Genomic DNA, 24,663 nt, shown 5'->3' with positions numbered 1-24,663 from the left:
ATCGACAGTGCCACCGGAGCGGGCAAGCATGCGCTTAATAGTACGATGATTGTGTTCTATCTTTCCATTGCCAGAAGCTCTATAAGCACAGCTGTAGATATGATTTACACCCCATTTGTCAAGAAGATTCTTCTTGAACAATCTATAGCAAGGTCCATTATCTGACAATATTTCCACTGTAGATCCACGCTCAAAAATATGTGGTCTAACTGTTCCATGGCAGCAGGACAAGTGTCGTTTCTTAAATTTTTCCAAATTGCCAACCTGCTTGGTCCACAGTCCATAACAAGCAAATACAGGATTCTCTGGTAGTGTGTTATGTCAGTTGCTAAACGATACCAATCACTTTCCACGTCAATTTGACCAGTTTCCCAATGAGCTGGTGCAGGATCGACTCATTTGCACACATGACAGTGCTTCATTACTTCTTCAATGTCTTTATTTTTTACAGTAGGCCTCCAACTTTCTGTAGCTGGATACCATGTACAATCAACGCTTAGGTGATGAGCTTCATGTAGATCAAGCAGTTTCTCTTCTATACTGTCAGAAGTTGTTACATTGACAGCACATACTCGTTACTCCAACCATTTGCAGGAAACTCTAGTCAGTTCATCAGCTTTATTGTCTTCAGACTTTACGAGAGTTACTTGTAAGACCAACTGATACTCACTGATTAGATCATTTAGTAGATTGAGACGTCGTTTCACCCGCATATCACCGAGGCCGCTCACCTTTGGTCTTTTTCAGTCCCGTAGTTCAAATTTCGCTTATTCAAATACTGTGGCAGAATCTGTCAAAATTGTCACATTTTTGAGATTCCATTTCATAGCCATACTTAATGCTTTAATAACTCCTTCTAACTCTGCCATATTGATATGGGCCCCATCATTGATACCTCTCACCCAACTTGCATCCCCACTATCTGATTATCAATCTCAATACATGCTCCTATTGCCAAGCTGCTAGCATCACACCACACTTTATCACTCTCAAATGCAGGTATTTTCTATTGGCCAGTTACAGGGTCATGGCGGTGTATGCTGTTATCAATCTCATCTAATTTTTTTTTGAAATTACTAGGTACTTCATCCTTCCATCCATAGGCGTTAATTCCTTTTTTGAGATAGTTACATGATACTCGCAACCACCTTGCTACTGGAAAGGGACCAATATACTTTCCACATAATGAGTACAGTTTTCGTTTGGTCACAGTGGAATACACTTCTGGCAGCTAAGAGTCTCTACTCCACTTGTGAGTACTGCTATTGGAAACCTCTACTCTCAAACCCAGTACTCGTGCGCTTGACAGACTTTTTGGTTCTTTTGACAGTATGCCGTACTTCTGCAGATGATCCTTCACTTTCAACACTGACACAGAATCTTTAGTTACCACAATATCATCTATGTAATGATCTGTGCCTTTGGCTATCTTTTCTTTCGTTGACAGAACCTTTGCTAAGATACGAGACATTATCTTAGGTGCCACATCTAAGCCAAACCCTAATCTTGTTATCATATACAACTGACTATTGCATCAAACAGCTTGAAACCGTTGTAGTGATCTGTCCACATGAAGTTGTAGGTATGACTTTTTCAGATCTAACATACATACATTGTCCCCTAATGTTCTCCACTGCCTCAGTTTTTCTTGACATACAGCTACGTCATTTCCAGGATTACTGTTCAAATGCTTGTTTAACTCCCTGCTATAGTCCATCACTGGTCTCACCTTTCTACATTTGCTTGACTGAAAGACTGCCATCAGTGGAATTACACCACTTACGTTGCCATTGTAATATTCTCCTAGTAATATTGTACCAGTTTATGTGTTATCAAGATTCAGCTGTATTCTCTGCGCTCTAGCATAAAACTGAATAATATGGTCAAAGCTGTAGGGTTAAGCCAAGCATAGTCTAATGTGAGTATAATAGCTATATAAACATAAATGTGGGAAAGTCAGTGTTTATACAAACATTCTGTGGTATGCTATTGCTACGAGAAAATAACATCATCAATGTCAACATACAACATCCCTTTCCATCTTTAATCGAATTCAGTGCACCAGTATTGAATATGCATATACTTCTGAGTGTTACACAAGCTAGGATACAGCCAATGGCTACTACAGGCACCAAGGAGAAGGCACCAAGCAGTGCCAGCCCCACAGCACAACCACAAGCCAAATCGAAACCCAAACTCAATGACGCAATGCTCAAGCTACCAAGAAACACCCAGTTTTATGCACAGTTCACCCAGAATTCCAAAACTACCTCATACTGAGACTGCTTATATGTAGATATTTGCTCAATGATAACAACTTGTATTACTATGACTGGCTAATACAACAGACTAATACGAATACCCATATTTTCTCTTTTTTTTCCTTTTTTTCCCTTTTTATTTCTACACTACACCACTATCCCTGCAAGAATAATATGACTAGCACTACTTTTTAGTCCTACTTAACTAAATTCACACAAAAGGACACTACTGGCTAATCAATGACTAATAGGATTTCCATTCCGCACAGGCATATTCCGCACCCTAGGTGGCCTGATTGGCGTATCAAACTTGGCACTCTGACCTTCTTCTGGTGCTGCTGGGTTGCTACTTTTATCTGGAATATTACCTGCATTATCAGCAGTACCTACACCACTCGAAGCTAAACTCGAATCAACTGAAGAACCATTGTTAGAAACACCTAGACTACCCCGCTGAACAAATCGTTTAACTTCAGAAACATTTCTACGCACTCTTTTTCCCTCAGAGCTTTCTACCACCACCTCTGAACCATGCTTCCCTACAACCTTTTGTTCCAGTAGATGAAATGTAGAACTAAGCTTGTCAGTCTTGGCCTGCCTTACCAAAACTTTATCTCCTACAATTATGAGATCCTGTGACCGACCTTCATCTGTAAGAGCCCTACTTTTCTTCTGAGCCAGTGCTTGATGATCCCGCAGTTCACCATCTATAGATTCCTGTCTCTCAAGGCAGGGTAACTTTGTCCTCATTGGTCTTCCCATCATTAGTTCACCTGGAGCTACACCAGTCACTGTATGAGGTGTGGAACGATATGCTAACAGAAACCTTCTAAGCTCAGCTTTGTATTCCTTACCGGACATATGTGCTATTTTGAGACTTTTTAACAGGCTCCTGTTCTGCCTTTCCACCTCTCCACTAGCAGCAGGCCACATAGGGGTAGTTGATAACCAATAAATCCCATAACTTTGCAAAAACTCTTGGAACTCGCTGCTGACAAATTGTGGACCACTATCAGTCCTGACACTTAAAGGAACACCCCATCGACATATTATGAAATCAAGAGCTGCCATGATTTTATCTGATTAGACTTCAAAAAACACACTTCAAAGTAACGACTGTAGTAATCAACTACTACAAACACATTTTCTCCATTAGGCAGAGGTCCAAAAATGTCACAGGCTATATGCTCCCATGGACGATCTGGCATTTTAGTAGATACCATAGGATGAGGTTTTGAAGGTGCACTAACCACTTGGCACTCATGGCACTCTCGACATTTAACTTCTGCCTCTTTGTCCATTCCTTGCCACTATAACTTGGATCGAAGCAGATGTTTAGTCTTTTCTATTCCTTGGTGACCTTCATGTGCCAACTCCACCGCCTTTGCTCGCAGCACCACTGGCATGACTATATTGTTGCCTCTCATGACAACGCCTTCAACATCACTCAACTCCGTGCACACTGACCTGTAAGCTGGTAAACAAGTAGACCACCTTCCATCTAACAAAGCATCTCTCACTAGTTTCATCTCAGAACAGTCAATAGATGCCTTCTTGACCTCGTCAAATGACATTGCTTTTGGAACTGACAACCTAGCTACCGTATGTACATATTCATCAGCAACATTAGCCACATTCCTGATGCAATCCGGACTAGCAGAAAGCCTTGACAATGGGTCAGCTATGTTTTCTTTACCTGGCTTGTATACCACTTCATAATCAAATGCCATCAGTCTCAACACCCATCGCTCAATGCGAGCAGAAGGTCGAGATTGTACTTTGTTGAAGATAAACTGCAGTGGATGATGATCAGTGACAAGACAAAACTGCAAGCCAATGAGATACATTGCAAAATGCTCACAGCCCCACACAATAGCCAATGCTTCTCTCTCTGTCTGGGAATAGCGCCGTTCCACAGAGGATAAGCTTCGATGCCCATAAGCTATTACACGCTCCACACCAGCTATCTTCTGACTTAAAATGCAACCCAGCTCAAATGGACTGGCATCAACTGTAACAGTGGTTCTAGCACTAGGGTCAAAATATGCTAGTGTCTCTGTCTTTGACATCAAGGCCTTTATGCCTTCAAAAGCAGACTTTTGTTCTTTACTCCACAGAAATTGAACCTCTTTCTTAGTTAGCCGGTGCAACGGCTCAGCCAAAGTTGACAAGTTCGGAAGAAATCTACCAACAAAGTTTACCAACCCAAGAAAACTTCGTAACTCTGAGGCATCTTTAAGTTCCCTAGCACTAACAATAGAGCTCACTTTCTTGGGACAAGGGGAAACACCATCAGCAGAAATCTGATATCCTACAAAGTCTATTTTGGTCACCCCAAAGACACACTTGGATGCGTTTAACGTCAGACCTAGACCACTCATTCGCTTCATGAACTCAGCTGAGCGTTCATCATGCTCTACACGATTCTTACCAAATATCACAATGTCATCTGCATAGTTTTGGCACCCTGCCAAGCCCGTGATAGCTTTCTGGATTTGGTACTGAACCAGTTCCGGTGCTGAAACTATCCCAAACATTAGTCTCTTAAACCGATAAAGACCAAAGGGGGTAATGAAAGTTGTGATATCTCTAGAGTCACGATCCAGTTTGAATTGATGAAACGCTTGTTTCAAATCAACCTTACTGAAATACTGGGCATCGTTCAAATTGTACAACTCTTTTACTGTAGGTATAGGGTGCCTCTCTCTAATAATAGCTTTGTTAGCCTGGCGCATGTCAACACATAGACGAATATCTTTCCCTTCATCTTTCAGAACATTAACTATTGGGCTAACCCATCTAGTAGGTCCTTCAACACGCTCAATAATTTTTTGCTTTAGCAGCTCATCTAGTTCGACTTTTGTGAGCTCACGAAGGCCAAATGGCAGGCGTCGTACAGGCTGAGCCACTGGTGGAACACTCGGATCAATGTGCAATGAAACCCAAAAATCTCTCAGCAACCCAACACCATCAAAGCATTCCGGGAAGCGATCAACCCATGAATGAACTCCAGGACCCCCCACACCTAGAGCCTCACTCCCAGCAACCCTAGCCACCATCGGTCCAACCCTAAGCAAGTCCAACAACTCAGAAGTATGTCTGCTTAACAAAGTAGTAGCCCTACCATTAAAAACGTAAAATGCAGTATCTACATGTTTGTTAGTATCAGGCATAAAAACATGAACATGAGTTTCGCCAATCAGATCTAAGCATGCAGATCTGTTACCATAGGCAAAAAGTCTTTTACTTGTCTTAGTTACTGAACAGTTAATAGATTCAGCAGTGTATTTGTCCATCAAATTGCAGGAAGCCCCAGAATCAATCAACGCAGGTACATCTGACCCATTGAGTATTGTTCTTGCTGACTTGTTAGGATATAGATTAAACACCTTACCATAGTAGTTGTCTCCCTCATCAGCCGAGAACTCGCTACTAATTGTAAATAGAGCATCCACATCAGCCTCCTGCGCATTGTTTGTAAAGTCCAAACTGTCCACAATAGCTGCTTGTGTAGTAGACTTGTTGCTTTTATCACAGTACTTCGAGCCATTGAAGTGCCCTTTTCTTCCACACTCATTACATCGTCGCTCTCGTGCTGGGCATTTTCGAGCTGATGCCAAATGTTTGGTTGACTTGCATCTATAACAGGCACGACTGTCTTTTGTTTGTGTCTTATAGCGCACTCCACTAGGGCCGCTAACCCTGTTAACTGGTTCGCCCTCTCTCTTAGCACCATGACCGACATTAGCCTCTATATCACTCGTCTGCCGCAAAACAGCCTCTTCAGTTTGGGACATTGCTATAACATTGGCCAATGTGAGCGTCGAGCCTTTCTCCAAAAGTTTCATTCTAAGCCTATTGCTATGACATTTCTCTATGACTTGGTCTCTAATGACATTTTCAGTCTCTTCAAACTCACAGGTAACAGCTAATCGGCGTAATCTGGTCACATAACTAGTAATGGTCTCCCCTTCATTTACTTCAGTGCGACGAAAAACTGACCTTTCATATGGCACGTTCGTTTTTGGTTCAAAGTACCTGTCTAAAGCTGCCATTGCCTTGACATAAACATTGTCACCTTCGGTTTCTTCAGGCAAGACGTCGAATATGTCTTGAACTTCCTCTCTTGAAAGATCCATCAGCATCACTTTATTCTGTGCATTATTAGCAATCCCCCTAGCTGCCACAAAATACTCAAAGGACCGTTTCCACTTCCTCCATCTTGACCCAACAGTCAAAGGGTCCACAGCCACACCAAATGGCTTAATATGAGCAGAACCATAATCCATCACGAGTCTTTGCAATTAAGTAACCCGAATGATAAAAATCCACTGCAAACTCACTGTCACTTCACCAATACATCCTCGTCGCCATTGTAACATTCTCCTAGTAATATTGTACCAGTTTATGTGTTATCAAGATTCAACTGTATTCTCTGCTCTCTAGCATAAAACTGAATAATATGGTCAAAGCTGTAGGGTTAAGCCAAGCATAGTCAAGGCTAATGTGAGTATATATAAACATAAATGTGGGAAAGTCAGTGTTTATACAAACATATTGTAGTATGCTATTGCTATGAGAAAATAACATCATTAATGTCAACATACAACAGCCATGAATTTTCCCATCATGTGGCTCCAGCTAGCCATTAGAGATCCACTGCTCAATCTCACAGTTGTATTGTTTTTTATAGTCTGTGTTTATAGCATACTCAGCGCATTGGTTTTTCAACTCTGGTTCATGGCTTTTTCGTTTCCATACTACCGTCCACTTAGTTCCATCAAATACAGCTTTAAAGTCAGTATCTTCGATAGTCAACTTGTCTGTCCAAGGCTTTTGCAACTCGGAGTTATCTTCATATAACATAGCAACCACAGGTTGCGATGCACATCCAAATGTTACCCTGTCTCTTGCATGTATTCTCACACCTTTAAGTTTGTAGATTCCGTGTACACCCATATACTAACTCAGGTACTAGCAAGCAACGTACAGTGCACCCTCGAGATACGATTACCCTGATATACGATTTTCTCACCTTACGAAGTCAAACATTGTGAGATCTTCACCACGCTATACGAATTTTATTTCACCATACGATTTTGAGAAATGTTCCGCCCGTGTTAAAATTTGGCGGTCGGTGTGCTCATATTGCACGTCGAAAAAAAAAGACACCAAAATATAGTTTACCGAAAACATTTTCAGAATGTTTAGAAGAGACACGATGATCGACTTCTGTCATGGTGGCATTCCAAGTTCAAAACTTTGTGTGAAATACACAAGCGAGAGCAAATGTTTATTTGTTGCGTTATAACATATTTCACTTTAAAATTTTAGTCAGCACACGTAAACAACTACAAGTATTTATATTTCATTCGTTTGCTATGGAATCTGAGAGCGTTAAAAACTTTACAAAACGAAGGAAAAATGATTTCTGTCAAAAATGTTGGACGTCGTAAATAAGAAGGCACACGTATTATAAATGTAACTATCCCTCTGAATTTTGACAGTGTAGACTGATTGGATGGATGAGTAGTCTTATACAACTTTTATTGTTCCAACCAACCGTGACACTATAATTAAAGGCAATATGAAATAATATGTGCACTGAGCATAAAATAGAAAGTGACAGCATGCAGTGCAATAAATTCAAGCTCAAATTCAAAATAAAACAATAGGCATTATATAAAGTGGATGAATAGCACAAATCATACCTTATTGTGGTCTTCCAGAGAGTAGTTAGTGTTTCAGTTTAGTTGTTGGCTATATGTATGTAGTTTAATAATAAGAAATCATGGCTACGTTTTTGATGTTGCTAGCGTAGCTGTATGCTGAGAACTGATCTACTGGATTACAAAACAAAAGACAAGTTGCATTTATCATAAAGTAATTAACCTATGAATATCCATCTGTTCATTGCTGACCCAACCGCAATCAAAACATTCACAGCAAAAAACAGGCTGGTGAGGAAGGCCACTAGGCATTGATGCTGACCAATTCCCTACAATAAACATTGTCAAGGAATATGATCGTAACCAATCAGCATTTGCAATTATTATCGAAACAAGAACTCCATTAAAGCAAGCACAAGAAGGAGCTTAAAACTGAATATTTGAAGGAGTTAGAAGGCCATGCACGCAACCAGCATTCGAAAAGGAGCAAACATTTAGTAAGAGCGAGGAAGTAGAAGATACCCCACATCGGCAGAAATATTTCAAGTGTTTAATTTACTGATGTGGACCGGTACATTAAAACAATGCATGTATAATACACGTATATATTGTTTATCTCTTGTGTTGCATGTTTTTCATATTTTATTCATTTATTTGTTTCCTTCTGTTTTTATGTTTTATTTTCTTGTTTAACCATGTCTTTGCAGGTGGGCTTGTTATCTCCTCCGCGAATACAATTCATCGTATGTATGTAACTCATAGAAGAAGTGTAAAACTAAAAGTAATAAGGTCAATTTAGTCACCGTTCGCTGTCCGGCGTAGACTAGAATCATGAATTAGACTTGTCATCACTAAGAAAACATTTCAATAATATGTAAACAACAAAGCACCACTTTACCTTAATATACTGGTTGAGGCAACTGAGGGAACAAGTTCAATGTATCAGTATGAGTAGTCAGGCAGCATTAGGATAGCAATAAGCAGCAATAGGATGCATTATAAAAAGAAATACAAACTGTAGATCAATGCTAGTTGATCAATGGAAGATCCCAGAAAAAGGATTTATTTACAACTTGTTTTTTGACAGTTGCGCCAAAGCCAACAATGCAATTTGTAAGTCGTTGTGAGCTTTAGTAGTTGAATTACCTACTAGCCAAATGAGTTGTGATTGGCTAAGCAGGGAAATAACTTTTTAATTGCCAAAATGTTATTTAGCGAGGCAAAGTGATACAGGGCTCTTTTAAGTGACTCAAACAAATGTTTGTAGTAAAAGCGAGGCAAGCTTGCATATGTATATTTATGTATGTATATTTATGTATGTATATTTATGTATGTATATTTATGTATGTATATTTATGTATGTATATTTATGTATGTATATTTATGTATGTATATTTATGTATGTATATTTATGTATGTATATTTATGTATGTATATTTATGTATGTATATTTATGTATGTATATTTATGTATGTATATTTATGTATGTATTTATATTTGTGTATGTATGTATACTTATGTATGTATACTTATGTATGTATATTTATGTATATATATATATATATATATATATATATATATATAATTTATTCATGTAAAACCTTAGATAAAAAACAACTTCATTACTATTAGTTTCATGTCTGTTACGCAGACAATCATCAGATAAAATTTTTTTGGTCTAACTGAGTTATATATGTAAGAGAGGTGTAATTGCTATAACGATTTTGGCAGCTTTAACACACTACTTTGGAATATATATATATATATATAATATTTAAAAGTAGGTGCAAAAGCATATAAAAAGAGACATCTACACTACAAACCTAAAAGATAATTAGTGGAGTACAAAATATTTGAAAAAAATGTTAAGAAGAAAGTAGACTTTTAGAAATTGCGCTACAAATTTGTTTCGTGTGATGCACTCATCAGAACCACGTCTGATGAGTGCATCACACGAGACAAATTTGTAGCGCAATTACTAAAACTTTACTTTCTTCTTAACATTTTTTCAAATATATATAGTTTTAGCTTTGGTTCGATTATCATTAGCTAACTTATAACTTTGTGCTAAGCTCATCATTTTTGTGATTTGAGCACTCTGGTTCCACCACATTGGCTTTCTTAGTCTCTGAGGCAACTTAGTTGTTTCATGGCAGGAAGTCAACTCTCATTAGTAATGGGATTGGTGTACCTTGCCTTAGCTCGGAACTGCACTGATGAGGCTTCAATAGCCGATACAGTACTGTCTGTAGTATATATATATATATATATATATATATATATATATATATATATATATATATATATATATATATATATATATATATATAAATATACACTATATATAAAAATTGTTTCCTCACCCCGGATACTCCGTATGGGTGGTAAATTCTGCTCGAACTCGGGTCTCCTACCAGAGACCTGGGAGTTTGAGCACTCGCCTCAAGATCTTAGCTGTTCCCAATAGCGCACTTTTCTGCAACTCACCTGAGTTGATTTTTGTTGGTATTTGGGCAAGCCACATTTTATGTGCCGGTGTTATTGCGCCCAGTGCCCCAATGACTACTGGGATTACAGTTGTTCTTACATTCCAGCATTTTTCAATCTCTTCTCCAAGAGGGAGATATTTCTCTACCTTTTCCTTTTCTTTGCTGGCTATATTGTAGTCATTGGGTACTGCTAAATCTATTATAGTAGCTCTCTTGTTCTCCTTGTCTACCACCACTATATCTGGTTGGTTTGCTAGGACATGCTTGTCAGTTCAGATGTAGAAGTCCCAGAGGATCTCAGCGCGGTCATTTTCATTGACCTTACCAGGAGCTTCCCACCAGTGTTGTGGTTTATTAAGGCCATACTCATCATATAGACTTCTATACACAACACCTGCGACATGATTATGCCGCTCAGTGTATGCGTTTCCAGCTAGCTGTTTGCATCCACTGATGATACTACATCATAATATATATATATATATATATATATATATATATATATATATATATATATATATATATATATATATATATATATATGTATATATATATATATTGTCATGCAAGTGCCAAGTATTATTGGTACTTTGCCAACAAACATTATGCTTATTAGCTAAAGCTTTATACAAGCTAATATTATATAGTACTGTCTCATTATAGCTATTAATAATGCTTGTAGCTTTTTACAAAGCTTTTCTATGACCAAACATATAAATACTTGGGTTTTCTGTTATCAAATCAGTTGTCTCTGGAGAGTGCAAGAAACCACATTTCTCTAATTTAATACTCTATTTGATTGCTTCTGTGCAGAAACATAACAGAAGCTAATTGGCGACAAGGATTTCTCTTTTGAACAGTTACAAAGAGTTTTGTTCAGATTTTATCATTGATAAAATCGATACAAAGAGTTCTAGTTTATTACAAGAGTAACTGTTCAAAATTGCACCACTACAATGGCAGAAGTAGCAGACCTGATCAAGCTAATGCAGAAGCAGCAGGAGGACCAGAGACAGCAGCAAGAGGAATACAGACGTCAGCAAGAAGAGCATAGACAACAGCAGCTTGAGGAGTTCAAGCAGCAACAAGAGGAATACAGACGTCAGCAAGATGAAAGAATGGAGGAGAATAAGAAACTGATGGAGCTACTACTAAAAAACCTACAACGGAAACAAGAAACAGCTGCAACCGCTGTTCCAGCCTTCCCAGGTTTTGACCCAACAGCAGAGCTACTAACAGATTACATAGACAGATTCAACACCTTCATTGCAGCAAATTCTATTCATCAAGACAAGATTGCTGGCACTTTTCTCACCAACCAACAGCCTACACTCTACAAGCAGCTTAGTAATATGGCAGCTCAGCTTTCAACACCCAAGCAGATCAACGACCTCAACATGGATGAAATACTGGAATTTCTCAAAGTCCAGTATGACCCTAAGCGCTTCATTGTTAGAGAGCGTTACAAGTATTGGAGTGACATGCAGAGGAAACCTGGAGAAACTATTCAAGAGTTACCTGCCAGAATTCGTCAAGATGCAACTACATGTGCCTTCATAGACATTACAGATCCATTAGATGAGGCTCTCAGAACAAGATTTATCTGCTCTGTAAACAATGAAGCAGTTCTCAAATCTCTCTTCAAGGTCAAGGACAATGAACTCAACTTCAACAAAGCTATACAGGTAGCACAGGAAACAGAAGAAGCAGCTAAAGTTGCCAAAGAGACAGTTTATGGAAACTCGTCTAAAGTCAACAAGGTTGCTCAACAGAAATCAAGATACAAACCACTCCAGAAAAACAACTCTACACCTGACAAGCAGAAGGAAGGAAAGCTATGCTACAGATGTGACCGAACTAACCATACAGCGAATGACTGCAGATTCAAAGCAGCCACCTGCAACTTTTGTTCTAAACAAGGTCACATAGAAAGAGCATGCAAGAAAAAGAAATCATCTGCAGCAGGAAAACCAGTAAAGATGATAGAATGCACATCAACCAAGATGGTGAAACTTGCTGAAAACATCAAACTGGAGGGAGACAACTTCACACTTGAACTGGACACTGGAGCTTGTGACAACTTCATCTGTAAATCAATATAGGAGAAGCTAGGAAAGCCAAACCTAAAACCTACTACAGTTAACTACAAATCAGCCTCAGGACATCTCATAGAGACGCTTGGCAGATGTGAGCTAACTGCCCAATTGGATGCACAGAAAGAAGTCAGACTACCATTTGTGATTAGTGCTGTACAAGATCTCAACCTACTAGGAAGAACTGCTATACAGCAACTAGGCATCTCTATTGATGACAAGCTACAACAGAACCTTGTATCAACAATCACAGAGAACCAGCCAGATGGGAGGTTACAAATCAAGTGTAAGGAGATGTGCAAAGAATTTCCAGAAATATTCAAAGACGAGCTAGGATGTCTCAAGAACTTTGAACTAGAGATAAACTTCAAACCTTCAACAAAGCCAGTCTTCTGCCGACCCAGACCAGTTCCTATTGCCTTGACAGAAGAGCTCAACCAAGCATACGAAGCAGGTGTAGCTAAAGGCATATGGGAACCAACTCAATTCAACCAGTATGGAACACCAGTTGTACCTGTACGCAAATCTACAACAGGTCAAGCTGCAGGGAAGATCAGAGTATGTGAAGACTACTCCAAGACTATCAATAATCAGCTAGAAACACATAGGAAACCTATCCCACTACCAGAAGATCTAATCAGAAAACTAGGTGGAGGCTATTGCTACACAAAGATTGATTTAGCAGATGCCTACAATCAAATATTGTTGGCACCAGAAAGTCAACGACGACTAGCACTATCAACACACCGAGGAGTACTACTACAGAAGAGGTTGCCCTTTGGCATAAGCTCAGCACCAGGGTATTTTCAAGAAATCATGGAGCAACTGACACAAGACCTCCCAGGAGTAGCAGTATACCTAGATGATATACTAGTGAGTGGAGCCAATGCAGAGAGCCATCTACAAAACTTACGTCGACTTCTTCAAAGATTAGAAGAAAGAGGGCTCAGATGTAGAAAAGACAAGTGCTGTTTTGCTCAACCGACAGTAGAGTATCTGGGACACAAACTCACTTCAAAGGGAATCACTAAAGGAAAGAAGGCAGATGCAGTACAACAGATGCCAGTCCCAACAGACTTAACTCAGCTAAGATCTTTCTTAGGAGCTACACAATTCTACAGCAAGTTCATACCCAATCTGTCACAACTCACAGGACCATTGCATAAACTGACACGCAAAGGAGAGACCTGGAAGTGGGGCACTGAACAAGAAAAGAGCTTCAACAAACTGAAAGATATGCTATCAACTGATAGTGTCTTAGCACACTTCAACGCAGATCTTGACATTGGAATCTCAATATATATATATATATATATATATATATATATATATATATATATATATATATATATATATATATATATATATATATATATATATATATATATATATATATATATAAAGAGTGCAATAACCAAAGCCATGCTGGCTTGGATGTCGCCTAACCAAACAAGGTCTGCACTGCCTGTAGTTGAACCAGGACAAGGCAGTGACAAATAGGCTACCGGTTCAAAACGGTTGAGTGCTCAAACTCTCAGGTCTCTGGTAGGAGATCCGAGTTAAAGCAGAAATTACCGCCCAAATGGATTAACCGGGGTGAGGAAACAATTTTTTTATAAATAGTATAATTATACTCTTTGGGTAGTACAAAGTTATCTACCTGACTCTATGTAGTAATTAGTTGTTATCTTGTGTCGGTTATGAGCTACGCAAACGTTACTAATAGGCACACAAAAATTGAAAGTTGATGCACATTGCTAATCTATTTGGAGTTATCTTCTAACAACAACAGTGCCCACAGCTATAAAAATTAAAGTGGCTGTACACACAGTTTTTATAAAACTGTTGCAAAGTTGGCTATGCATCTTTTCCGCTGTTCATTGTGATTACAGATAAATCAGTTGATGCTGTCGTAATTTATGACTCAACACTTTTACACTAGCAGAAATTACCAGGTTTTTTTTGTTGGGGAAGACGGTTTATTTGAGAGAAAATTGAAAAGTAAATTAGCTGGAAGGGGCCCTTTCTTCTCATGAATAGAAGTCACGTTTTATAGTTTTTCACTAATCATAATAAAAAGTTTTAAAAACAGAAAACAACTCCTGAAATTTTAATATTCACATATTATGAAAAATTTAAAATTGGGTAAAAAATAATAGTAAAATATAAATATATACAAGCTGACTGAAACCATTATAAAGCTATAACTTTGCAATCGCCCATTTGTGCATCATCTTCAAGAAACTCCATATAACCAAGATCTGAGGGCGGAGCTTGTTCAGAAATATCTGATGCTCCACCATAATAGTCTGGATGAGTAGATTGACTGGCTGCTGAACGGGGTAGGGGTGGTGTGATGGCGTACCGGAAAGATCTACAACGCAAACAAGTTGATTGCACCATTTGTCATAATATTAATTTCTAATTAATTCACTTAATATTAATTTTAATCTACAATGCAGTTGATGTTATTAAACAAAAAGTTAGTAGAACACCGCAGACATCAACCATTTTCTGTGTAGAAAAAATATATATAATGGCGTCTGGTTTACTTATTAGTAAATCACTAGTTTACAATCGGTTAGGTACATTTTTATGTTTTTATTCGTATAAACATCATTATTCTGTTACACAAAATTACAATTTATATCTTTCTTGTATTTTATGGTGTAGTATCAAAATTTTACTAATATTATGATCCGAAGAAATTCAATTCATCAAGTCTTTTTGAGGAATGAAGAGTAAATATGGAGTTGCGACTCCTTGTACAGATATTATTTACGGTACCCAATCACACTGCTACGAATATACAAACATGCATTTGTACAACTTAACTTCCTGTAACTTGATTCTGCAAGCATCAACATAACAAGGCATCTACTAATCTCTGACTCTGCCATTATTAACTAAATCTACAGAGGTCAGACAAATCCCTCAAGGATAGGCCTGCTATTTGTAGTTAGCTTCATGACAATCACTCATAATCTGAGGCTAAAGTATGCAGAGGTTAAAGCTATATCCAATTTCTTCTGTTACAATTGCTGTTAATATACTCATAACTGTTTATAAACACATTAATTGTACTTATTTTCATATTTTTTACTATCATTGCTTGTTGGAAGACATCTTTGTGATGTATTATGGGTAAAATCACTGCTATTTTAATTTGAGTCTTTTGAATTATAAATAATTAGTCATAACATTTATCAAAGTGTTGATCACTAAATGTCGAGCAGGAAGTGGTAGAAATTACATCACATTAGCTAATAAAATGAATGGAGCCATGAGGGAGTATAGCAGTGCACTAACGTAATAACTCAACTAATGCATTATGCAATACATATGATGTGATCTATTAAACTTGTTGTATAGAATTATTACTATGCTTACATTCTGCTAATTTTCAGACGCTCCCCGAGTCTCGGTGTTGGAGGCCCTTTGATCCTTGGTAGCTCCAAGAACTGATAAACATCGTCTAATTCTGCATATTCATTGTTGGGGTTTGCTGTTGTCTGATAGCCACTTGAGCAGCTTTCTACTGCACATTTCACAAAGTTTAATCAGTGATTACTATACCAATCATATGCATTTATGTTACATGTACAGTTTAGTATATAATCCCTCAAACTAATTTTCAAAAAAACATTTCAAATTAAAAGTTTAAGTTTAATTTTAAGTATTAAGTTAATATTGTTTAATTACAACAATAATAAATAATATTTTATTCTTTTATTTTTTTTAATTTCTGACAGATTTTGTGTTTGTTCTATTTTCTTGTTAGAAGGAAGGTGTCATTTCTACTGTTAACTATTTAGAGCGCATCTGAGAAGCAAAGCAGCGGTCCAGCAGCATCTTGGAAAGCTATTGAAAAATGCTAAGCCTTGAAGAAAATTCTATTGTCATGGAGAAAAATGCTAGCATATAGTTCTGCTTGTTTAATTTGCCACAGGCAACCTTTTATAGCGAGTTTTAAAAGAATTAGGAAGTTACACCTACCTGAGTTTAGTTGCAGTTCACATCCTAGTTTAACATCAGTTTCTGACCCTGTTGAAGACTGTTTAGATATTTGTAACCTGTAGGAAATACATACTTTATATTAAAAAAATAATTTAAAATATATTTTATTTAACCATGATATTTTTTCTATTTTTACATAATATTACAATAATAAAAATATTAATGGTAGTGTGTTTGTTTGTTGTGCATAATGGTTTTTAACTAATCTATTTAAAATAAAACACTCTCACCAGCAAGATTCAAACTGGCAACAATTACTTAAGTGAGCACACATGGTTCATGGCACGCATGGCTTTGTGAGGTTTGGGACTAAATGAGCACATGATCAGTTTCTGTGTTTTATCAACACTCCTGTTCATCACTCATGGTACACTGTCTGCCTGGGTACTAGTGTATGTCTTAGTTCGCCGTCTGTGACACTCTTCAGTAATTAGATTAGAATAAATCATAGAGTCAAATCCATAATTCATTCTTGTCTAATATAATTCACAACTATAAATCAAATAAATTGTGGAGAATCACAAATTCAGAAGCTCTATTTAGCTTTGCTCAAACTCTATTAGCCCTTTTTGTAAAAATGACTTTGCAAATTTTGTCACTTGTAAACAAGATTATTTTAACAAGTTCTTAGGATTCTTAGCAAGTATAAACACTTTCTAATTAATATATATATATATATATATATATATATATATATATATATATATATATATATATATATATATATATATATATACATATATATATATCAATTAATATATATTTTATTATTAATATGATATTAATATATTTATATATTGACATATATAAAAATTTATAAAATTAATACACATATATATTATTTAATCAATATGTATTAATTAGTATTAATACACATGTTATTATTAATATAGAAATAATGTATATAAATAATAATATATATACATGTACATGCATATAAATATATTTATATAGCATGATATAATAATATATAACCTCAATTGTTTTCCCTCAATGTAAACGAAATGAAATGCAAAAAGTGAGGCAGCTAGAGAATGACTAAGAAGGAGAAGGGATCACCCCAGAGTGAATGAAAAACAAGCCCAACCCAGTAGGGCCAGAGAACAAACGTGAGGGATGAGGAATCAAATAAGTGAATAAGAGACAGTTACATAATTATAATGGTCATTGTAGAGAACTATGGCATGTAAGATGAAATCCAGTAGAGAATAAAAATAATTTCAAAACATTTAAGTAAGAAAATGAACACAGGCTAGAAGAGATGTAATACATGAAGAGACAAGAGATGAGAGTTGTAAGAAATCACATGATATGACCGAAGACTTTATCACTCTCAATTTAGACATTTATTGGTTAAGGACAGTATAGTTCATGTTGAAAATACCCTGTCATGTAATTTACAAGTATAAAAACATGAAGAAAGTAAACATGGTAAGAAATTTGAAATTGAGAAAAAAGTCAACACGGGTTTTCTCGGCTTTGTTAATAGACAACTGCAGACTAACATGAACTGTCGATTATTTGTGTTTAAGAGTTGAAATAAAACATAAAATACACAATCAAAAATGTTCACAGATAGCTATTAATAATCTGATCTTTACTATAATAGGAGCTGTGTCAGTCCATCTGCAGTAATGGCTATAAAACATTATTGCATTTTACAGGAATCAAAACTTCAACCTTCCACATTCGACACAAATGCTCTAACACCTGCACCTTCCCCTTCTATGAATAATTGAAAATAGTTCTAGAACAATCTTTGGTTCTAGTTAGATTGTTTTTAGAATATTCTATAATAGATTAGTTTCTAGAATAAGTTATAATAGATTATTCTCTGTGCTCTTTTTGGCACACTTGACTGTCAGTGTACTAGAGCAACTAATAATATATTCTGTTGTTAGAATGAAAGTGTTTGCTCTAGTCTATTGTTAGAAAAACTGCCTGTTCTATTCTATTGTTAGAAAGAAAATGGTAATCTATATGTAGATAAATTTCAAAGTCTGTGTGTTGTGTGTATGGTCAGCTATTGCAATTAAAAATCCACAAAACACTGAATTTGAGCTCGTAACTCTAGAGGCAGTGAACTTAACCATAAGAATGCATTACCCAAACAACCAATTACAGTTATGACCTTTATTACATCGGTTAGAAGGCTCACCCTTAAATCGCTTGGGACCATTAACCAGCGTAGTTGTAACATGTAACAGTAACAGTAACATCAGTAACATGTAACAGAAAGATTATTAATCCACCTGAAATCAGGCAATAGTTTTAGTGAAAGTAATCTTTCCTTTACTAGCTAACTCAGCAAGTTTCTCAAATTCATCTAGTATTCATCTAGTTCTGTTATATTGTTAGAGTAAATGTATTTGTTCTACCCATCAATAGAAGAAAAATCGTCATTCTGTTCTATTGTTAAAAATGACTTGTTTGTTCTTATGTTTAAAAATTGTTTGCCCTATCCTATTGTTGAAAAGAAATCAACTATTTTAACCATCATGTACTATAAATCTATTAATAGTTTATAATTACTTTTTACTGGCAAGATGAAGTCTGATACCAGTCAAGGCAGCAATTACAGCTAGAAGGACAACTCCAACTGTGATAACTATAACCATTGCTAATCTTTGGCTGTCATTCATCTCTTCCACTGGTGGAGTTGTGCTCTTCCGGGCTTCATGGTTTTCTACAACATATTTTTGACTCTCTCAGTTTACCACATGCATATGAGAAATCAGCTCAAGCTCAAATATATTGTGCTTTTGAATTTATATGCAGTCATCTAATATGTGTGCAATATTTGTTGTTCAATGAATCATAAGTTGAGACAAGCAGTTATCCTCTCCTGGTCACAATCAAATACATATATGCTATCAAAATAATTTATTGTCAGCTTTAGACTGTTTTCAAAAGTCAACATGATTTCGTATTTCTTATTGATTAGTTTTTACTATTTGAAATATTTTTTTCCTTCTGGATATATATCTGTAAAGCAAACTTATTGAGTTACATGTGTACAAAAATATATATATTAAATTATATATATATATATATATATATATGTATATATATATATATATATATATACATTACATTATATATATACCGATATATGTTTGAATATATATCTATACATGTATAAATCCCAAAGTTTGTGTGCTACTCAATGAGTCTGAACTTTGTTGGGTCCAGCTATAGCTTTTAAAATATCGAAATGAAAAGCTTGCTTCTTGCTGGATATAAACCCACACAGATTTCAACTGCATGTTAGTAATCCAACTGGCTAACCATAAGTCTACGAAAGTTCTTTTGATTACATAGCTTTTACTAAATACTTTTACAATATACCTCTTACTGTATACTCTGCCGAATTTCACACCCTAAATGATGTATAATTTATACATTGCGCCTACGGATTACGATGTCCCTGTGATAAAACATTTTTTGATCCAACTCTGTAAAACACGATGCTTTGTCGTCCTCGCCATACTAAGGCGAATTCGTTTTCCCGCCATTATTATCAATAAACATTTCTCTTGTAATTAATATTTCGTGATTTGTGTACTGATTATATACATTATTAAGAAATATACATTGCTTGCCATGGCAAGCAAATTCAGCACTATCCATTATGGTAAAAAGCGGAATCTCAAATAAACAAGTAATAAAATTTTAGTTATAAGTTAGAAGCTGACTAAAATATGTGTTTAGTAAGTTAAATTCAAATAAGAAAGCTTCTCCACTGTCCATTATAGACGTAGTACATTGTAATGCTACGTTCTCTTGCAGACTGTAACAACAAAATGCACTAAAGTTATTGTAGGTAACTATAGTTACTAAGCTTGACATATTGTCTTGTTGCTATTTTTAAATGATATGATTTTTACAAGGTGTTTGCATTATATAATTAATATGGGTTTCTACACCACTCTATGCAATACTTGTGCCAAAACTTACTAAAATCATATAGGTCTACATGTACTTGTTTACCAAATAGTTTTTTGATGTAATCATGGCAAAACAGACTATATACAGCCAGTACTTGCTAATGGTTTCACTCAGGTTTACTTTTAAACACCTGTACATTTTATTTTTCCTAATTTATTTCACCAAAACACTTATTTTATTATTTCTTTCTTATTATTATTTATTCGTCTTACTTCTTCACTCATTCAAAAAGTTGAAAGTTACAGTTGTTTGAAAAAGTTTGAAAACCTCCATTTTTCCTTTTAAATCATTTGAACAGAATAAAAACACTATACAATGTTTAAAATTTAAAATGTTGTATACAGTAAATGAAAATAAATCTTCTGTTCAAAAACTTGTTTATTACTCAGGCAACACCGGGCATTACAATCCATCATTCAACAACAATTTGAATACGGCAATAGTGATACTTCTCGATGCTACCCAAGTGTAAAAAGGAAATATTGATTTTCAGTGCTTAAAGCTTTCAGCTGTTGCCCTTAGGAAGTCCTTAAAATGGAAGGAATGTAACGGCGCATTTAAAATTGAAGCAGCACACTTGCAAATGATGACCTAAAAAATAGGTAATGGTTATATAGCTTTCAAAAAATATTTTCAAAAAAACAAACAAAAAGTAATATTAATTAATAATAAAAAGTATATATTTAGCTTGTAACTCGCAATCGCCATAACGATAGATAAACTAGTTAGGAATGGTAAAAACACCTTGGATTGGTAGTTTGGTGCACCTGTTTGTAGGCTTGCAAGTTGAGTGCCGCCGGCTCAAATACAATGCAGGGATACATCACAAATTTTGAGATTTTAACTGCTATATCTGGATAAACACGCAACAGACTGAGAGTTATATATATGTATGTAAATATATTCATCGAAATAAACTAGTTAAACATACCCTTCACTCTACCGCAGGTACCAACCTTTATAATGAGATGCGAGTTGATCTTTCCGAGGTCTATCCATAGGTCCATCACCCCGTCGACGAAGCCCTAAAACCATATAGAGGTTTTAGCGCCCTAAGCCGCTAAAACCTCATAAACCTTGTTCCCCATAGTCTATTCTGATTTACGCCTTCATTGCTTATTTTAAACTAGAAGACACATTTTTTTATTAGTTAATCAGCACAAACGCTGCTGTCACTATTCAGTTTAAGTAATAAATGTGCACCAGCTTGTAATGTGAGCTATTCAGTCGCAAATGTTCCAACAGGCTTTAGTTTCTAATCTTCACACAGGTTGCGTCTATTAAAAGCCCTGAATGTGACAGTACTTGATTTAAGATGCCACTAACGGCTTACAATAATCTTCTTTTCAAGGTCATTTGAAGGTCATCATGACTCACGAGGTCAGGTTATGTCCATACTAGAGCTACGAGTTCTTTAAATCTGACCAATTGTCAGTACAAAAAAAAAAGAAATTGGTTTTTGAGACTTGGAAAATTATTTTTGTTTGAATGTCTTCCTGGAAACCTAACAATGACAAGTATTTTTACTGAAAAGTTAAAAAGCATTTAAAAAACTAATGAAATAACGTAATGAAATAAAGCTGATAGTTTCAAAAAGATCATGAACATATCTAAAGTTTTGTTATACAGAACATCATAACTTAACTATAAATATCACTTCTCAGTGTCTAGTCCAAGCCATAGTACGTTTTATTTATCCTTATTAATAATATCACTATCACTAATATTTCTAGGCATATTAATAATACTAGTATATTAATAATATTATTAATAATAAATTGTTATTAATAATAATATTAATAATTGTGTTAATAATATTTTTTAATATTATTAATAATAACATTATTGTTAGTAATGTTATTAATAATAATATGATTAATAATATGTAATAATGTATTTTATCTGTTTATTTCATAACTTCAAGAAAGCAAATAAAATACTAACCATTATTTTTAGGAGAGAGCCAATTCTGGCCAGGTCTATCTCTTGGTGGTGGTGGTCCAGCAGCTTTAGAAAACTCTAAAACGTATAAAGATTTGAATAAATACCGTATATAAATTTATGTAGTTGAATACTGAATAACATTTAGGAAACTATTGAGGTTTTCTATTTCAGCATAATTTTCATACATAAATATGCAAGTTTCATGCATCTCATCAAACATGCACTTTTGAACCTGTGAGATATCAATGATGCCATTATTTTTTTATTCACTCATACATTCATAAATAAAAGTGATATAAACAATCGATACCTCAATGTTAATACTAACTATAACTTTAATAAGAAACAGTCTAATCAAGTCTGATAATACCATAAGTGTTAATTCTAATGGTTGCAGCTTCCCTTTTTCAGTTTTTCTGTTTCTACCAAAATTTGATTGATAGGTCAGCCACATTGTTGGTATATTGTGTCGAGTTTCATAAAACTTTGTTGATAGTCTTTTTGCATGACTAGTAGGAAAACTAAAAAAAAAGTCAAAAGTCAAAAAAAATATAAACCGAGTAATTTAAAATAAAACAGTTAAAATAGTTGATCCACTATTTATACTCAGGTCATCTATTATATATACGATATTATAGCTGACTAATATAATCAAGATAATATAACTAAGATAATGATATAATTGAATTGTTAGTATATATAATATAATTACTATATATAAAATAATAACTATATATGATATATTATATATATGATATATAATATGTTATATAATATATATTCAATATATACTATTTATATATTATATTACATACATGTATATTATATATAATATATAAATAACATATATAAAACATATAATATACTATTTATAATAATATATTATACAAAAGAGTTATACATATATGGTAAATATTACATATAATATATTATACAATTTACATATTATGTATAATAAATAATATAATATATAAATTATATATTTATTGTAAATTATAACAATATATTATATACATATATGTTTATACATGTATATATTATATATAGGCCTAATATGTAATATATAATATATGATGTAAAAACTATATATTATATTCTATAATAAGTGAGCATATATGAGAGGTTATACTAAACTTCTTCCAGGGATGGCTTATATGCATTTATCTATTTGAAATCTATACCCACCTCTCCAGTAGTGAAGAACTCTCAGTTCTGTAGTGTTTGTACCAATTAGCATTAATCCAGGTCGAAGTCGCAAAAAGGAAATGGGTTGTACAATCTGACATGTGGCAATACTTTTAGCAGAAGAAGTAAAGTTACTCTGGCCATTGCAGATGGAAGATATTATGGAAGAACCTAAATTAATGAGTCTGAGCCGATTCATTTCTGGTTCAGTTATGAGTATGTCATGTCTGCTAAGCTTCAGTATTGCAAATGGCTGAATGAAAGTATTAGAAAGTGGACCATCTCGATGTACGGAAGATGTTGACTGTACCAGAGGAATGACTCTCCGATGCTTCATGCCTATTCTAAGGACTTGTGATGAAGTGGTGACAAAAAAATGTTTTACATTTTCATCAAATACAAAATCAATTGGTGGCTTTTCAAGTTCTACCCAATTTATCACTATATTTCTGTCGATGCTTATTTTACTAATAGCTTTGTTACCAAAGTCTGTTACATAAAGGTCATACTCGGCTTGCAGCACTTTTTTTGGAGTGTTAAACTGTGCTTCCTCACAAGAACCTTTCTGGTATCCAGAGCTCGTACAAGTGCCAGCAAACCTTGACGATTGTTGTGAATCTCTTTGAAGAAATCTGAGACAGTGGTTGTTGGAGTCAACCAACAGGATGTGGGTAGAGTTAATTTGTGAAAACCCTGTTATTTGGTTAAATAGAGCCCCTGTATCGATACCCTCTTGATAAGAATCTACTCCGCTTTGACCCGCTATTGTTGACTGTTCAGTATCATCAAAGCTGAACTTCATCTGTTTAAGAGCTGATCCGTCAGCAAGGATAAACTGACTCTCTCTGTTAATGTCACCTTCCATGTGCCAAACTCTTCTCTCGATGCGAATGTCACGGTCAAGGCTCGCCAACTTTCCAAACTTCAAACTAAAAAATGTCAATTGATTCATAATGAAGAAGTGGTTATATTTTGTAAAATTATTGAACATGTGACTTATCTCTTGTGATGGCCTTTTTAATTATAATATTAATATTTAGCAAAGCACCAACAAACC

The 24,663-nt window shown here is 35.2% G+C and overlaps 2 protein-coding genes, 1 long non-coding RNA gene and 1 pseudogene across 3 annotated transcripts in view; all 4 read right to left on the bottom strand.

The window, feature by feature from the left end:
* LOC137399008 (uncharacterized) overlaps window positions 1-24,663 on the bottom strand; it is a 520,862-nt gene that overhangs the window by 216,609 nt on the left and 279,590 nt on the right. The window lies entirely within an intron of this gene.
* Window positions 2,499-5,442, bottom strand: LOC137398801 (uncharacterized; annotated as a pseudogene).
* Window positions 5,467-6,550, bottom strand: LOC137398800 (uncharacterized). Its single transcript, XM_068084978.1, has 2 exons — window positions 5,656-6,550; window positions 5,467-5,480 (listed from the first exon to the last, which is right to left on the bottom strand). Exons 1-2 carry the CDS (start codon window positions 6,548-6,550, stop codon window positions 5,467-5,469), a joined length of 909 nt encoding a protein of 302 aa, XP_067941079.1.
* On the bottom strand, window positions 14,666-21,497 carry LOC137398988 (uncharacterized). The gene is made up of 5 exons (XM_068085156.1): window positions 21,434-21,497; window positions 19,062-19,215; window positions 16,509-16,585; window positions 15,903-16,050; window positions 14,666-14,886 (listed from the first exon to the last, which is right to left on the bottom strand). The coding sequence occupies exons 1-5, from the start codon at window positions 21,474-21,476 to the stop codon at window positions 14,706-14,708; spliced, it is 603 nt and encodes a 200-aa protein (XP_067941257.1). The 5' UTR covers window positions 21,477-21,497; the 3' UTR covers window positions 14,666-14,705.

Source organism: Watersipora subatra, chromosome 6 (genome assembly GCF_963576615.1).
Source record: "Watersipora subatra chromosome 6, tzWatSuba1.1, whole genome shotgun sequence".
NCBI lineage: Eukaryota > Metazoa > Bryozoa > Gymnolaemata > Cheilostomatida > Watersiporidae > Watersipora > Watersipora subatra.
The sequence above is the reverse complement of the archived record's forward strand: the minus strand, read 5'-3'. Positions and strand labels throughout refer to the sequence as shown.

Excerpts from the sequence above, each read along its gene's own strand:
- LOC137398800 (XM_068084978.1), bottom strand. The coding sequence starts at position 6,550 with ATGGATTATGGTTCTGCTCATATTAAGCCATTTGGTGTGGCTGTGGAC.
- LOC137398988 (XM_068085156.1), bottom strand. The coding sequence starts at position 21,476 with ATGGATAGACCTCGGAAAGATCAACTCGCATCTCATTATAAAG. Across the intron at positions 19,216-21,433 it reads ACTCGCATCTCATTATAAAG|AAAACCATGAAGCCCGGAAG; the intron begins GTTGGTACCTGC and ends AATATGTTGTAG. Across the intron at positions 16,051-16,508 it reads TGAACTGCAACTAAACTCAG|TAGAAAGCTGCTCAAGTGGC; the intron begins GTAGGTGTAACT and ends TGAAATGTGCAG.